Genomic DNA, 17,694 nt, shown 5'->3' with positions numbered 1-17,694 from the left:
GCCCCATGGTGCGGTGGGGTTATGGTATGGGAAGGCATAAGCTACAGACAACAAACACAATTGCATTTTATTGATGGCAATTTGAATGCACAGAAATACCGTGATGAGATCCTGAGGCCCATTTCTAAGGTATCTGTGACCAACAGATGCATATCTGAATTCCCAGTCATGTGAAATCCATAGATTAGGGCATTATTTATTTATTTAATTTGACTGATTTCCTCATTAACTGTAACTCAGTAAATCTTTGAAATCGTATGTTGTGTTTATATTTTTGTTCAGTAATATATATATATATATATATATATATGAGCTCTGGAATAAATTAGGAGACCACTGCAAAATTATCAGTTTCTCTGATTTTACTATTTATAGGTATGTGTTTGGGTAAAATGTACATTTTTGTATTATTCTATAAAGTTTTCCCAAATTCCCCCAAAAATTTCATTTAGAGCATTTATTTGCAGAAAATGACAACTGGTCAAAATAACAAAAAAGAATAGCACAAAGAAAATAGGTTCATATTCATTTTTAAACAATACAATAATGTTTTAATTTAGGAAGAGTTCAGAAATCAAGATTAAATGGAATAACCCTGATTTTCAATCGCAGCTTTCATGCGTCTTGGCATGCTCTCCACCAGTCTTTCACATTGATGTTGGGTGACTTTATGCCACTCCTGGCGCAAAAAATTCAAGCAGCTCGGCTTTGTTTGATGGCTTGTGACCATCCATCTTCCTCTTGATCACATTCCAGAGGTTTTTAATGGGGTTCAGATCTTGAGACTGGGCTGGCCATGACAGGGTCTTGATTTGGTGGTCCTCCATCCACACCTTGATTGACCTGGCTGTGTGGCACGGAGCATTGTCCTGCTGGAAAAACCAATCCTTTTGCAGTGGTCTCTTCATTTTTTCAGAGCTGTGTGTAGGTGTGCACACACACACAAATGACATATTGGTTTCCTTACCCTGTAAAACAGTCTATGGACAAGGTAAGACAACAATCCATGATTAAAGTTGTCTTCACCTGGCCACTGTCTATAAATGCTCATTTATGTAACTTGGGTGAATGATTACTCATTCTTAGGGCTGAAGCGATAAAAATGTAAAAAGTTACTTTGATCTGATCTATGCTGCGTTTACCGTGAATGCAGTCTGCACTAACTCGGAAATATTGCCGTTGCATTTCAATCACACTGTACTGCTGAACTTCCGCAATACGGATTGAATAGAGCCCTAAAACCTCTTACTGTACATAACCTTATTAACATTAACCTTAACTAGTGATAAAGTACAACAACAAGGACGCTTTACTAACAGGAATTGCGAGAACTGTAAAGTGTTTATTATTTTAGGCTTCATTCTAATGTGAGAACATTGTTCTAGAGCACCAACTATTGATTTGCTGATTGGTCTGTGTTGTTTGTGATGCACGCCCACCTGCTTACTCATCAGTTTACTGTTTAAACCATTAAAAAGGGAGAATCAAACAGTTGTTTTCCTTTGAGATCCCACAGAGAATGCAGGGTGAGACACACAAAAAGGGTTAAAGAAGATGGCCAAAAAGACATGTTTGATCCCAAATGTATAGCGGTCATCTTCATCAATACAACTCAGCCCTTCTACCAGTGTACAGTGTACAAAAGCCTTCACACCCAGTAGCTCTCCAGGACCAGAGTTGATCCCTGGTCTATACTATAGCGCCTAGTGGCGCCTTGAACCAGAGTTAACTGACACAAAGTAGGAAATTACTGATACACTGTACAGTTGGCTAACATTCCATTCAACCAAGAGTCTATTCAGAAACAAACAAACTGAGGATTTCTTTCTTTAAGACATATTTCACTATGTACAAATCTAATGAAAGAAGAATTATATTTCCATGTCATTCTTTAAAACGTTGAGACAATGGCAGGGGGAAAAAATATGAGAATTTTACAATAGGTGTGATTGAACTCCGTTTTGGACAGGTTGTTAACCCAGGAATGTTTAAACTTTACACTGAGATAGAATGGTTCACTTTGGATTCAAAAATCTAGAACCACATATATGACCATGTCACATTTAGAACAGAATTGACATGACAAAATCTTCAAATAGACAGGGTAGTAAACATCACCAAAGTAAACCAGCAGTCAGCATTAGAATGATACAATTCCTGAACAAATTCAGTAATATTTGCCAAACAGACGTGTAGACCACTTAAGATTAATCTTCAATCAGTCATCCACAAAGCTCCATCAGTTCCAGCTTGCTATTGGCTAGCTCATGATTTTATAAGGAAGCATTGCGACCACCAACCAAACAGATTGCATATTAAAAAGACTGACAATACACTTTATAGCAATGTTAATTCCTTTATCATTTTCCCTGCAGCCCATAATCTCTTATTTTGTCATCATCTTACTCTACTAGAGGTCAACTGTACATTGTTTCTTATTTAGGAGTGGCTCTTTTTTTTAAAGTGGAAAACCCAAAATTAACACATGATGAAAATCATGAAATCACAACCAATAACATTTTCACGTGTGTGTGTGTGGATGCGCATGTTTGGAGAGAGCAAAAGGTAGACAAAAAGGAGGAAGGAAATATGTGGTTTATAGGTTACTGAAGAGTTCATTCCTCTTGCGCCAGTCCATGGCAGGGACTTTCTTGGCTGAACGTTTCTGGTGAGCCCTCTCCTTGGCCTGGGCTAGAGACATGCTGAGGGCTAGGCCTGCATCAGACTCCTTAGCCGGAACCACCTGGAATTGTGCCTGCACAGACAGATTTACTCATTAGATATTCCACTGACAGGGAGGTCCGTGGGGCGACGTACAATTGGCCTAGCGTCGTCCGGGTCAGGGAGGATTTGGCCGGTAGGGATAGCCTTGTCTCATCGCGCACCAGCGACTCCTGTGGCAGGCAGTGCGCGCTAACCAAGGTCGCCAGGTGCACAGTGTTTCCTATGACACTTGGTGCAGCTGGCTTCCGGGTTGTATGTTCGCTGTGTTAAGAAGCAGTGCGGCTTGGTTGGGTTGTGTTTCGGAGGACGCAGTCGACATTTGTCTCTCCCGATCTCATACTGGAGTTGTAGCGATGAGACAAGATACTAACAATTGGATACCACGAAATTTGGGAGAAAATATATATATATTCCACTGATAAAAATGTTCACTGCTGGGGGCGGCAGTAGCCTAGTGGTTAGAGCGCTGGGCCAGTAACCGAAAGGTTGCTCAATCGAATCCTCGAGCTGACAAGGTAAAAATCTGTGGTTCTGCCCCTGAACAAGGCAGTTAACCCACTGTTCCTAGGCTGTCATTGAAAATAAGAATTTATTCTTAACTGACTTGCCTAGTTAAATTAAGGTTAAATAAAAATAAATGAGTCTTGTGGGGACACGATTCAGTCCCATTCAAAATCCTATTTTCCTTAACTGTAACCCTAGCTCCTAACCCTAAACTTAACACTAATTCTGACCTTTTCCATAAACACCCAAGAAATAGAATTCTATCTTGTAGGGACTAACGAAATGTCCCCAGTTGGCCAAATGTTTGTTTACTATTGCTGTGGATACTTCTGGTCCCTTACAAGTATAATTAAACACGTCCACACACACACACACACACACACACACCACACACACACACACACACACACACACACACACGTCCACACACGTCCACACACACACACACGTCCACACACACACCTCTGGTGGAGGGGTGCTGGCAGTGGCTGTTGGTAGAGAGCCAGTGGAGGAAGCGCTGGATGTAGACGAACTGACGGACACCTTAGGCTTTACCCCCACCTGTAGAGATAGGGACACACACACACACATTAGAAACACACTTTATCGTTCTCCTGTACAGACAATCACACATTATCGTTCACCTGCATCACACACACTCCAGATAAACAACTATGAAACACACATTTCTGTACATTGAAATCACACCAATCACCAGCGGCCACAAGGGGTCAGGATTCACCATGCAGTGCCCTACTCACAGTAACCTGTGATTCAATCAAATGGTTCTGACAACACTGATCACTGTGTGCAGTCTTATTTGCTGCTGAATATTGACTTTACCAGCACTTGATCAGATGTGCTGCGTGCTTTTGCTCTCTACTCTCAGCTTTATTGCTCTGAGTCAGTGTGAGTAGGAGTGAGCAAGATGGCTAATTATCTGACTAGCTCTTGTCCATCTCATCTCATTAACAGAATTACCAGTAGGCTTCAGGAATTATAGAGGCTCCCAATCTCATGGTCCCTCAGGGCTGGGCAGAGAGAGCACACTGGCTCACTATATCCACCACTGATGTCATCGATACCAATCCCCTACGCTTGCTCCCAGGTGTCATGGCTGCTTTGTCCCAAATGGCACACTATTACCTATAAAGTAATAGTGTGCTTTTAATCAGAGACTAAATGGGCTCTGGTCAAAAGTAGTACCCTTTTAAGGGGATAGAGTACCATTTGTGACACAGGCTTAGTGTCCCTACATTCAGCCTGTCTGCTCTCAATGAGATATGATTATAGTGGATGATCCTACTGTCATCACACACCCATCTTATCTAGCCAAAGACTTATTTAGGTTTCTGATTTACCAATTCAATAATTAAAGCTCTGAAATATGTGAGTGTTCGGGAAAGAGAGAGAGAGTGAGCGAGACAGACAGACAAAGCGAGCGGATTTGCCCTCACACCACATACACACAGTCCTCCTCACCTCTTCTGCTCCTCCATCCGACACAGGTTCAGGAAGAGGTCCTAGATGGGACAATATTTTGTTTTATTGACATTGTTAATAAGGAATGGGGACACAAACAGCAGATAAATGCCTTATTTGGAACCACAGTCCTCCCTTCACTCCTGTATCAGGTCAGTGGTATTGTTGACTAAAATCGGACTAATAAATACTGTGGAAATTAGATATCTGAATAAAGGGTTTGACTCCTCTGTCCCGGATCTTTAGAGCCCTTTGCTTCCTCCACACCACAGCTGTCACTGTGGATACGGTTGCAATAACGTCATCTTTAAAGAGAAGGCTATTGGCGTCTTCTAGTTCTGATGCCAGCCAGCTAGTCCTCCACCCAAACTTCAGTTTAATCATTAACTTCAACAAGGCTGCTGTCTGTGAATAACTCTTTGTGTGTATGTGTGTATGTACAGTGGGGCAAAAAAGTATTTCGTCAGCCCCCAATTGTGCAAGTTCTCCCACTTAAAAAGATGAGGCCTGTAATTTTCATCATAGGTACACTTCAACTATGACAGACAAAATGAGGGGGAAAAAAATCCAGAAATCACATTGTAGGATTTTTTTATGAATCTATTTGCAAATTATGGTGGAAAAAAAGTATGTATGTATGCATGTGTGTGTTACACACACACAGAGAGAGCGAGATGTGTGCCGGCCTGTGTATCCGTCCGCCTGTTTGCCTGAGTGTCCGTCCACCCGCATGTCCGTCTGTCCGCCCGTCCGCCCGTCCATCCACCCGCCTGCCCACCCGCGTGTGTGTGTCTTGTTTTTCAATGAAATAGTGTGTATACGTGTGTACCTGTGAGGTGGGCCTCAGTAGGAATGATATCACAGCTGTTGAAGAAAGCCTCTGCCTCACGATCCACCACCAGTAGACTGGTCTCATCTCCCCCGGCCTTAATGGCTGCTACCACCTCACTGTGCTGCATCCCTACTACTGACATACTGTTAACCTGGGGGTTGGGGAGAGAAGAGGAAAGAATGATGTTTTCAAAGTACAGCTGTCCAGTACATCCAGAACAGTGAGACAATAGAGTTGATGTGAATGCAGCCATGCTGTGGGTGGTGTAGTGGTTAGGGACTATAACACACAGTCCAGTCCTCCCACGGAGGTTTCAACTGAACTAAACGGTTCGGGCGCTGTAGGAACTAAGCTCTGCCACAAGATGGAGGACTGCCTGTCGAACTCCAGCGGGAGAAAATACCATCTGGAATCTCACACAGACTCCCACAATTTGATCAAACAACAGAGCCATTATACACCCTCTCCCTGATCCCATTCCTCCATGTGTGTATATATTACCATACGTAAGAATGGTAGCTCACAAACATGTCCCTGGTTAGTGTAAAGCATTAGACGTAAATCCGTGACCTTTGTTACACACCGTTTGAAGTCAGTGTAACTGGAGTGTAATGCAGGTCAGAGACACAGTTAGTGGATTAACTGGTAGTATTACAACATGAGGACCAACAGCCCGAAACAGAATAAAAAAGGCCAAGGACAAATGTTTCCCCTTCACACACACCACAGTGTAGAACCCTCTCTCCCTTACTTTCCCTTTATTTTTACCTCACTCTCACACACTTCCCAGTAGTGCATTGCCTAATCCCAGTACTGATCGCTATTACTGAGACTGAAAAAAAAAAAAAAAACAGCTTCCATTTCCAGGCCATCAGACTGTTAAATAGTCACCACTAGCCAGCCTCTGCCCAGTACCCTGCCCTGAACTTTAGTCACTGTCACTAGCAGACTACCTTCCGGTTACTCAAACCTGCACCTTAGAGACTGCTGCCGTATAGACATAGGTCACTTTAATTAGGTTTACATAGTGTTTCACCCACTTCAATACATACTGTATTCTAGACTAAGCTCATCCTAGATAACTACTGCTGTACACACACCTTTCTATTGATATACGGCCCATACACAACATTAAATAGATATTTATATTCCGGAATATGACATTGCTCATTCTGATATTTCTTAATTTGGGGGAAGGGGGGGATTTCTGTATAGTGTGTGGTATTACTGCACTAATGGAGCTAGAAACATAAGCATTTCGCTGCACCTGTTAAAACATCTGCAAAATATGTGACCAATAAAATGAGATTTTGATTTGACCACTCTGCCACTGATGTAATGGGATTACAACACACATTCCTCCTCTAGCACAAGCCACGTTCCCACCAGTCAGGCAACCCCCCCCAGTACAGACCGTACCAGAAGAATATTGCCCTGCATTCCTAATCTGGCCTAGAGATAGCAGCTGTTCTCTTCTCCCTAAGTAGTTGGGTTTATAAAAACATCATGTACAGATTCGCTGTGTGTGTGTGTGTGTGTGTGTGTGTGTGTGTGTGTGTGTGTGTGTGTGTGTGTGTGTGTGTGTGTGTGTGTGTGTGTGTGTGTGTGTGTGTGTGTGTGTGTGTGTAAAGGAAAATGTACAGTAAAGACGTACCTGTAATATCTTGTCCTGGGGTTTGAGGCCAGCCTTGTCCGCAGGAGAGTCCTCGTCCACAGCCCTGATGTACTGGCCTGGTTTAGACTTCTCACTGTGCAGGTTGAAGCCATAGCCCGTCGCACCCTTCTTCAGCGAGCACAGACGAGGACGCAGCTCTGCCTTCGATTCCTGCGGACAGACAGGGAAAACAGATCTAGTTAAGCACACAGATCGATGAGAGAGCGAGATAATGTCTAGTTCAGCACATCTACGCTGTTACATGGAGTGAGGAGATCTCGCCAATCAGAGACATATCACATCTTGTCACTCAGAGACGTATTCCTCAACAAATAGATTGTGATTAGCAAAGAAAAAAATAAGCACCCAACAACTCCAAATGATAAAGCAACAGTTGACATGAAATGGAGATCTTAAAATCAGGTTAGAACACCATTAGTGTGACAAATATCCAGAGACGAAGTGTTGTAGCATTCAGCAACCATCCAAAGACCAAGAAGCAAAGTTTGTGTTCTCAATGTACTAAAGAACAGAGGGAACATTCCATGACAGGTTGACGCCACTGAGAGGGATCTGGGAAAAGGAAAACGTCACCCTGTGTTTTATTAGTGGAAATGAGGAACAGAGACAGCTAGCAAGGAAAATAGACATTAACAATATTGGACCAACTGCTGTTAGTTAATGACCAAGCAAGCATAGTGCAGTTTTACTCTAAGAATACTATAGTTGCTCCAAGCTATATACAGTACTTGCTTCTACATACTATCAAATCTACATTTTATTTGTCACATACGCCCAATACAACATGTGCAGGTACCTTACTGTGAAATGCTTACTTACAAGCTCTTAACCAACAATGCAGTTAAGTTTTTTTTAAATTATATTAGTAAATATTTTTTCAAGTAACAATAAAAGAGGCTATATACAGGGGGTACCAAGTAAATGGGTATAGGTTAGTCAAGGTAATATGTACAGTTTAAGTCAGAAGTTTACATACACCTTAGCCAAATACATTTAAACTCAGTTTCACAATTTCTGACATTTAATCCTAGTAAACATTCCCTGTCTTAGATCAGTTAGGATAACAACTTCATGTTAAGAATGTGAAATGTCAGAATAATAGTACAGAGAATGATTTATTTCAGCTTTTATTTCTTTCATCATATTCCCAGTGGGTCAGAAGTTTACGTACACTCAATTAGTATTTGGTAGCATTGCCTTTAAATAGTTTAACTTGGGTCAAACGTGTCAGGTAGCCTTTCACAAACTTCCCACAATAAGTTGGGTGAATTTTGGCCCCTTCCTCCTGACAGAGCTGGTGTAACTTACTCACACACGCCTTTTCAGTTCTGCCCACACATTTTCTGTAGGGTTGAGGTCAGGGCTTTGTGATGGCCACTCCAATACCTTGACTTTGTTGTCCTTAAGCCCATTTGCCACAACTTTGGAAGTATGCTTGGGGTCATTGTCCATTTGGAAGAACCATTTGCGACCAAGCTTTTAACTTGCTGACTGATGTCTTGAGATGTTGCTTCAATATATCCACATCAAATTCCTCTCCTCATGATACCATCTATTTTGTGAAGTGCACCAGTCCCTCCTGCAGCAAAGCACCCCCACAACAAGATGTTGCCACCCCCATGTGCTTCACGGTTGGGATGGTGGTCTTCTGCTTGCAAGCCTCCCCCTTTTTCCTTCAAAACATAAATGGTCATTATGGCCAAACAGGTCTAATTTGTTTCATCAGACCAGAGGACATTTCTCCAAAAAGTACGATCTTTGTCCCCATGTGCAGTTGCAAACCGCAGTCTGGCTTTATGGCAGTTTTGGAGCAGTGGCTTCTTCCTTGCTGATCGGCCTTTCAGGTCATGTCAATATAAGGACTCTTTTTACTGTGGATATAGATACGTTTGTACCCGTTTCCCCCAGCATCTTCACAAGGTCCTTTGCTGTTGTTCTGGAATTGATTTGCACTTTTCACACCAATGTACGTTTATCTCTAGGATGAACCAGACTTGTGGAGATCTACCATTTTTTTCCTGAGGTTGTGGCTGATTTCTTTTGATTTCGCCATGATGTCAAGCAAAGATGCAGTGAGTTTGAAGGTAGGCCTTGAAATACATCCAAATGTACACCTCCAATTGACTCAAATTATGTCAATTAGCCTATCAGAAGCTTCTAAAGCCATGACATCATTTTCTGAAATTTTCAAAGCTGTTTAAAGGCACAATCAACTTAGTGTATGTAAACTTCTGACCCACTGGAATTGTGATACAGTGAATTATAAGTGAAATAATCTGTTTGTAAACAATTGTTGGAAAAATGACTTGTGTCATGCAAAGTAGATGACCTAACCAACTTTCCAAAACTATAGTTTGTTAACAAGAAATATGTAGAGTGGTTGAAAAACAAGTTTTAATGACTCCAATCTAAGTTTATGTAAACTTCCGACTGCAACTGTAGATGGGGTAAAGTATCCATGCATAGATAAACCACAAGAAGCAGCAGTGTAAGGTGTGTGGGGATCAATGCAAATAGAGTTCAACATATATGCTGTACTGTGTGGACTGTCTCACGTGAGTGACAAGGCTTCCAGGAGTGTCTAGCTGAGCACTGGACACCGACTGATGTTTAGTATAACGGGCTAATCCAGGAGCGGCCATACGCTGGGTTAAGCATTTAATCCAACTAGAGACAGGATAACAGCTACATAGGAGATTCTACTGTGTAGCAGCAGAAAGGGGAATGAGGTTATCAATACCAGGGCCAGAGAGAGGTTGGAAACCTAACCTCCATGTTGGCACCAACCAAACCCTCTACGGCAAACATTCTCATTTAGAACCAGACTACAATAAAGTTAATCTTTGAACTTTTGGTGCCAATATGGCATCAATTAGATTTCTAAATCCCAAACAAAGATTGCCGAATTCTTTAAATATATACGGCTAAACATTAAATGGGAATAGCAAGGGAAGACCGGTAGTCAGATATAGAGGACAAAACATTGTGAAACAAAAACACCCTGGTTATTAGCGACATCTTAGAGGATCCTGTAATAATGATAAATTCCATTTCAGTCTTACCTAAAAGAACAGATAATGGAAAGTTGGAGACATTTTATGACCAGAGGATATATAAGCAATAGTGGAGAACATCCTGAGTCCTAATAAAAATGAAGCGTCCCTCCTCCCATTTACTGATAGAGTTGTTCCAGAGATTACAGCTGTTATTGTTAGTCACCTGTTACTGATTCTCTGTTACCAACACTTAAGAGCAACCTTTGCATCCTGTTCGGCCACCCATGTTGGGTGTCTCCCTGCTGTAGAATACTTGTACACTTGTAGAAAATAAACTCAGTATATATGAAATGGAGACAGCTTGCCAGTTGCCATTATTTGATGTTTTATTGATTCACACATGGCTTCATAATCATTGAAGGTTGAGGAAAATCAACATGGGCAGAATGACAGCTTCAGTACTGAATGATAAATGATTAGAACTCACAATAGAATGGGTGGAGGCCCAGAAAACCTCATATCCCAGGATGTCATTTCAACAGCAATGATGTCAAACAAACAAGATTTTGAAATGTGGGGGGGGAGACAGTTTGCTGGTGTACACACAGTACACAAAACGCAGAAGAAAGCACCGAGAGCCATCTAAAATCTCTTAGCAGCATGGTTTCTGGAAAGGTGTTTGAAATGGACACCTGAAGGCAATGTGAGCTCTTTAATCCAGTTACTACAAACCACCACTACTATAGAGAGAATCAGCCCAAGACACACAGCAGGAGAGCAAATACACAACAGGCATGTTCACACTGCACCTTAGCCCTGGGCTAAGAGCATCCTTAGAGCCTCCTCAATGTGAAACAGATCAAGAACGCCTCAATCTCACTGTCCAATCAAAAGCGGCACTTTCACTTCATTTACTCCTGATGCCTGTAATGCTTTCTGCATGTTTGATAAGTAAATTTATACTATTAAAACAAAACAAAATTAAAAGTGCAAAATGCAGAAATCGCTCCTCCATTTCCTAGTTTGCCTAATTTTAGTTTGTGACAAAACATACAATGATTCTCTACACTATACATTGCATCTAAACCGCTGTGTAGTACAGCACCTAGTCAATAACCAAAAATAATGTATTTTCAACTGTTTGAAGCTGGTGTACAAAACTGAAAGTCAGACAAACTAAATGTAAAACAGGAAGTATAGAAATACCACACAGAACAGATCTCCTGCTTCGAAGACTTGCTTTCATTGAGAAAGAATGTGAGTTATAGCTCAGTCAATGTGAATTTTGCCAAGTAGCCCAAAAGGTTAAATAGCAGCTTTAAACCTTCCATTTGAGGACAAAAACCAAAATACTTTAATCTGTGCAAAAACATTGGTTGCTATGCTTTAAAAAAAATTGGTTCCTATGCAGGCTGAGTAACTAATCTCATTTAGCTAACTAAAGCTACAAACTATACAGCTGGAAGGGCAGCAAATGCTCAGTGTTCCTCTGTTTTCATAGCTTTTCTATAGAAATGTAATTGGATATATCCATGAAAATAATATTGTTGCTTGATTTCACTAATATCAGAAAAGTTTGTTAACAATGTTCACAACATTCTCTTTACAGGGGCGTGATCACATTTCAAAAGGGAAACAGTAGCCATGTTTCTATTAACTTTTTGAAGACATTTAGACAGTTTGCACAGAAAACAGATGTGACAATTGCCTGTTGTGGTGCATTTCCATTTTAGAAACTTCTGTCGATAAAAACAGATGGAGGTAATGACGTCACAACTAAAAAAGTTACTTCTTCACAAAAACCTACAGTGTCAAATAAAAATGAAGTAGTTGAAGTGTTTACATTACCCAGTTTAGGCCAATTGCGCATTAATACATTGGCGATAGCCTGTATTCCCCCCCACCCACCTGTTTCATGTCTCAGGTAGTCCGTGAAAGCCAACATGGATTGAGGGTACTATGGTGTTGAATGCTGAGCTGTAGTCAATGAATAGGTTTTGTCGTGCCCTCTTCACAACTGTCTTAGTGTGTTTGGACCATGATAGGTTGTTGGTGATGTGGACACCAAGGAACTTGAAGCTCTCAATCGTCTCCGCGTCGATCTTAGCTCTGTATTGACGCGTTGCCTGTTTGATGGTTCGTCGGAAGGTATAGCGGGATTTCTTACAAGCTTCCAGGTTAGAGACCCACTACTTGAAAGTGGTAGCTCTACCCTTTAGCTCAGTGCGGATGTTGCCTCTAATCCATGGCTTCTGGTTGGGGTATGCACATACGGTCACCATGGGGACGACATCTATGCACTTACTGATGAAGCCAGTGACTGATGTACACCTCAATGCCATCGGAAGAATCCCAGTCTGTGCTAGCAAAAGAGTCCTGTAGCTTAGCATCTGCTTCATCTGACCACATTCTTATTAGAAGTGGTCAGATGAATTAGATATGACAGATATGAGTGGCTATAGTCAGCTTCCATCCTCAGTAGCCTTAAGTTCTCAATGCCAGGAGGTTTGTCATTATTGACTGATAATTTTTACATCTCTTCCACACTAACTTCACAAAATTCAAACTTGCAAAGCTTTTTTCATTTTTTTTCTTCTAAATGCATGAATACGACAGCTCACTGTTCGTTGTTGCATTTCCTGCCTAAGTTTGCTAATGAAGTAAATCATTAAAATAATTGGCAACAAATGGTTGTGATGAATAAGCCATCTGATTCAATGAAAGATGGAGTTGAATGTCTTCCCATAATTTCATTAAAAAAGTACTCAAGTTATTGTTTCATCATTGATCTTGGCTTCAAAATAGTTTTATTTTTGTTGAGTTTAGTCACAATTTCTCAATTTGCAGGAAGTCAGCCAGTCAGATGTGCAACCAGACTCCTTTAGGGCAATCTCTTTCAACTATACAGTTTTTTCAATTCCTCATCAATCCATTGAGCATTAACAGCTTCTTAACAGGTGAATGTTTATTAATAATTGGAATAAGCAATTTCATAAACACATTTTTATTGTCATCCACATGAGTGTCACAGCAAAATCCTTGGTATGATCTCTTCTATACCATTTTAGGCCCAGTTTTCAGAACTGTGTCTTTCCTGGATATAGCCACTGCAGTATATTGGGATCACTGCATCCAATTGGTAAGGATATAGCTTCAGAACAAAGATCTACAGCATTTATAAAAATGTGATCGATACATGTGGATGATCTTGTTCCTGTAGTGTTTGTAAACACTCTGGTAGATTAATGAATAACCTGAACCAGGTTGCAAGCACTAGTTACAGTGAGAAGCTTCCTCTTGAGAAGACAGCTTGATGAAAACCAGTCAATATTCACGTCCAAGAAAGCAGACCTCCGTTTACATAACATACACTATCAAGCACTTGGTGGCATATAGCAACACCCCCAAAAATAGAGGCTTTAGATGTGCCAAGTGATCCTGCAACCACAACACTTCAATAACACAGGATATTCTCTCAGCATTACAGGAATATGGCTCTGAATACATATCTGGCATTACTCATCTCATGTATATACTGTATTCTATTCTTAGTCTGTTCCGCTCTGACGTCGCTCTTCCATATGTAGAACGTTTTAATTCACTCCTACTTAGTTGTGTGTATATGTTGTGTAATTTGTTAGATATTATTGCACTGTCGGAGCTAGAAGCACAAGCATTTCACTACACCCACAATAACATCCGCTAATCACGTGTGTGACCATATACAGCAACACCATAAGCATTTCTGTCTCTTCTATAGATGTTACATCTTTGTATTGCTACTGCTGTTATCTGATGTTAACAAGTTATTTATTTCATGAAACTTATTTCTAAGGCTCAACCTTTCCTGGGTAGCTTATTAGAGATGGACTTACGGAAAAGAGCAAACAAAGCAAGAGAAAATATATACATTCAGCAGTCCATTAATCAATTGGTGTGTGTGTTGCGGGGTTGAAGCCGGTAGGGATAGCCTTGTCTCATCGCGCACCAGCGACTCCTGTGGCGGGCAGTGCGCGCTAACCAAGGTCACCAGGTGCACAGTGTTTCCTATGACACATTGGTGCAGCTGGCTTCCGGGTTGTATGTTTGCGGTGTTAAGAAGCAGTGCGGCTTGGTTGGGTTGTGTTTCGGAGTACGCATTCGACATTTGTCTCTCCCGATCTCATACTGGAGTTGTAGCGATGAGACTAGATACTAACAATTGGATACCACGAAATTTGGGAGAAAAAAAATATATATATATATATATTCCACTGATAAAAATGTTCACTGCTGGGGGCGGCAGTAGCCTAGTGGTTAGAGCGCTGGGCCAGTAACCGAAAGGTTGCTCGATCGAATCCCCGAGCTGACAAGGTACAAATCTGTCGTTCTGCCACTGAACAGGCAGTTAACCCACTGTTCCTAGGCAGTCATTGAAAATAAGAATTTGTTCTTAACTGACTTGCCTAGTTAAATAAAGGTAAAATATTTAAAAATATCTGTCATTGTTATCATGGATTCACACACACAGAAATGACTTACCAATTGCTGTAATCTTGCAGTTCTCCTGTTTCAACTCATCGAGCTGACCCTGGGAGAACTGCAAACTGTTGTAGACAAGTATGTAGACACCTGCTCGTCAATAATCTCATTCCAAAATCACAGGCATTAATATGAACTTGGTTCCCCCTTTCCTGCTATAAACAGCCTCCACTCTTCTGGGAAGGCTTTCCACCAGTTGTTGGAACATTGAATGGAAGCAAGTCTCTGCAGCAGTCACAAGATCATTAGTGATGTCGGGCACTGATGTTGGGCGATTAGGCCTGGCTCGCAGTCGGCGTTCCAATTCATCCCAAAAGGTATTTGATGGGTATTTGCTGTGCAGTCCTTCCACACCGATCTTGACAAACCATTTCTGTATGGAACTTGCTTTGTGCACAGGTTCATTGTCATGCTGAGACATGAATGGGCTTCCTCAACAGTTGCCACAAAGTTGGAAGCACAAAATCATCATCTAGAATGTCAATGTATGCTGTAGCATTAAGATTTCCCTTCACTGGAACTAAGGGGCCTAGCCCGAAACATGAAAAACCGCCCCAGACCATTATTCCTCCAACTTTCCAGTTAGCACTATGCATTAGGGCAGGTAGCGTTCTCCTGGCATCCACCAAACCCAGATTCGTCCATCAGACTGCCAGATGGTGAAGCGTGATTCATCACTCCAGAGAAGGCATTTCCACTGATCCAGAGTCCAATGGCGGCGAGCTTTACACCACCCCAGCCGACGCTTGGCATTGCACATGGTGATCTTAGGCTTGTGTGCAGCTTCTCGGCCACAGAAACCCATTTCATGAATCTCCCAATGAACAGTTCTTGTGCTGATGTTGCTTCCAGAGGCAGTTTGGAACTCGGTAGGGAGTGTTGCAATGGAGGACAGATGATTTTTTACAAATTACGTGCTTCAGCACTCGGTGGTCCCGTTCTGTGATATTGGGTGACCTACCACTTCTCTGCTGAGCCGTTTTTACTCCTAGACATTTCCACATCACAATAACAGCAATTACAGTTGACTGGGACAGCTCTTGCTGGACAGAAATTTGACAAACTGACTTGTTGGTAAGGGAAAACAAGGATACCTTGTCAGTTGTACAACTGAATGCCTTTAACTGAAATGTGTCTTCCGCAATTAACCCAACCCCGAAAGGTGGCATCCCATGACGGTGCCACGTTGAAAATCACTGAGCTCTCAGTAAGGCCATTCTACTGCCAATGTTAGTCTATGGAAATTGCATGGCTGTGTGCTCCATTTTATACACCCGTCAGCAACAGGTGTGCCTGAAATAGTCAAATTCACTCATTTGAAGGGGTGTCCACATACATTTGTATATATAGTGCATATCTCGCATTCTTTCATCATTCTCTTCACGATGACCATGTTTGGCAGATAGACAGGTTAAGGCTTTGTACTGTTGGTGTAGGTCCTTGCTGGGACTCTCAGACATTGATGTTGGCTTAGAGAAGAATTCTGCCCAAGGAAAGATAGAATAACACTGGGTCTTATAATTAGACACCATAAGGACTTTACACCCCCCACACATCCTGCTAGTGTCCGTCACCACGCCCAGCTCCAGCCTCAGGCGGTCCTCAGGGGGTCTGGGAGGCTGACAATAAGATGCTTTGTCCTGGGGAGACGAAGGGGCCTGAGCCTATGATCCCTAGCCAGCCGCTGTCACAGCAAAGACCTGCACTCTAAACACCGAGAATTGTCCTCAGACAGCTACAGCAAACTCTCAATCTTTGATAGGAAAACGGTTGTAAATGGATTGATGTTTTGGGGATGATTTGAGCTGTTTGCTTTGAACTTTCGTAATGGTAGAAGTGCAGATTTAAATGGCAATACTCAAACAAAGCTAAAATCATCCAACTGCTTGTCTATTAAAGATCACATTCAATGCACTTTATAGCAGAGTAACAGGGCACTGAGCTCATATGCAGCAGTATTTGACTGTCTCTTGGTGTCCCAAATTGCACCCTATTCCCTATATATTGCCATAGGGCTCTGGTCAAAAGTAGTCCACTATATGGATTAACATGGATAACTGGGATCCCAGGCCTGTCCTGGGAACACATTAACATACGCCCAGTACATGTGAGATCGACAAACGGTACGAGTGTAGATACTGTGTGTGTATATATATATATTTTTTTTTTTTTTTAAACAGTTGTTCCCCGTTGTTAAGATTAAATTGTGAAAATATCAACCCCTGTGTTTTTCAAGAGTTGATCTGGTATCATTAACTCAATTAGGAGATAACCTCTAAATAATGACAGAATATCTAGTAAGCTTAGCAAATTTGGTCCATTTGACTTTTGTTTGACTACCGTTACAAAGTTTGTATGATTAGACAACACTATACACAGAGTGCACTCTGTGCGTCCTGAGTGCACGCTGTGTCGATAGCCTACTACTTGAAATACGTGGAATTAATATAGGAACATAACACTCTGAATTTGCGAATTGCAGAACAGGCTGTTGATAATGTTATTGGCAATCAAAATGTTTAGTAATGATAGTTACTCTATCAGTTTAGTTCGCTCTGTAATCTTTAAAAGTGGCACAGCTAAGCTTACAAGGTGACACAGCGCCCCTCTTTTGGGGAGAACCCTGGCGTAGTGAACATATCTTGGTTTTAAAACGCTTTTTAAAAAGTGCAATTCCAATTTTTGTTGTATTTCCCAGGATAAATATGAATTAATCTCGGTATTGAAACTTGGTAGATTTTCAGGAAAATATTATTCCGTAGTATTTGTCCTGGTCCTGAAAACACTGTAGTAGTTTGCTGAAGCGGAGTCAAGTAAACCCAGATGGCCCTCTATAGGCTTTATTGAAAAAGGAGAATATAACTACCATCCAGCCACGTCAGGAAGTGTGTTACATTGCTGTAATGCTCTAAGGAGAATCCCACATTTTCAAAACAGTCTTTAAATACGATGAGATATTA

General features: G+C 41.5%; 1 protein-coding gene across 1 annotated transcript in view; it reads right to left on the bottom strand.

Moving 5' to 3' along the window:
* Positions 1-347: 347 nt before the first annotated feature.
* LOC124038453 (Na(+)/H(+) exchange regulatory cofactor NHE-RF1-like) overlaps positions 348-17,694 on the bottom strand; it is a 32,992-nt gene continuing 15,645 nt past the window's right edge. The window contains exons 2-6 of the mRNA XM_046354353.1: positions 7,197-7,367; positions 5,540-5,693; positions 4,711-4,751; positions 3,691-3,789; positions 348-2,755 (exon numbers count right to left, since the gene is read on the bottom strand). Of these exons, the coding sequence (XP_046210309.1) occupies positions 2,597-2,755; positions 3,691-3,789; positions 4,711-4,751; positions 5,540-5,693; positions 7,197-7,367 (624 nt within the window). The 3' untranslated portion in view covers positions 348-2,596. The remainder of the gene's footprint in view (positions 2,756-3,690; positions 3,790-4,710; positions 4,752-5,539; positions 5,694-7,196; positions 7,368-17,694) is intronic.

This window comes from Oncorhynchus gorbuscha, linkage group LG06, assembly GCF_021184085.1.
Source record: "Oncorhynchus gorbuscha isolate QuinsamMale2020 ecotype Even-year linkage group LG06, OgorEven_v1.0, whole genome shotgun sequence".
NCBI classification, from domain to species: Eukaryota; Metazoa; Chordata; class Actinopteri; order Salmoniformes; family Salmonidae; genus Oncorhynchus; species Oncorhynchus gorbuscha.
Note: the sequence above shows the minus strand (reverse complement) of the source record. Positions and strands in the feature narration are given on the sequence as shown.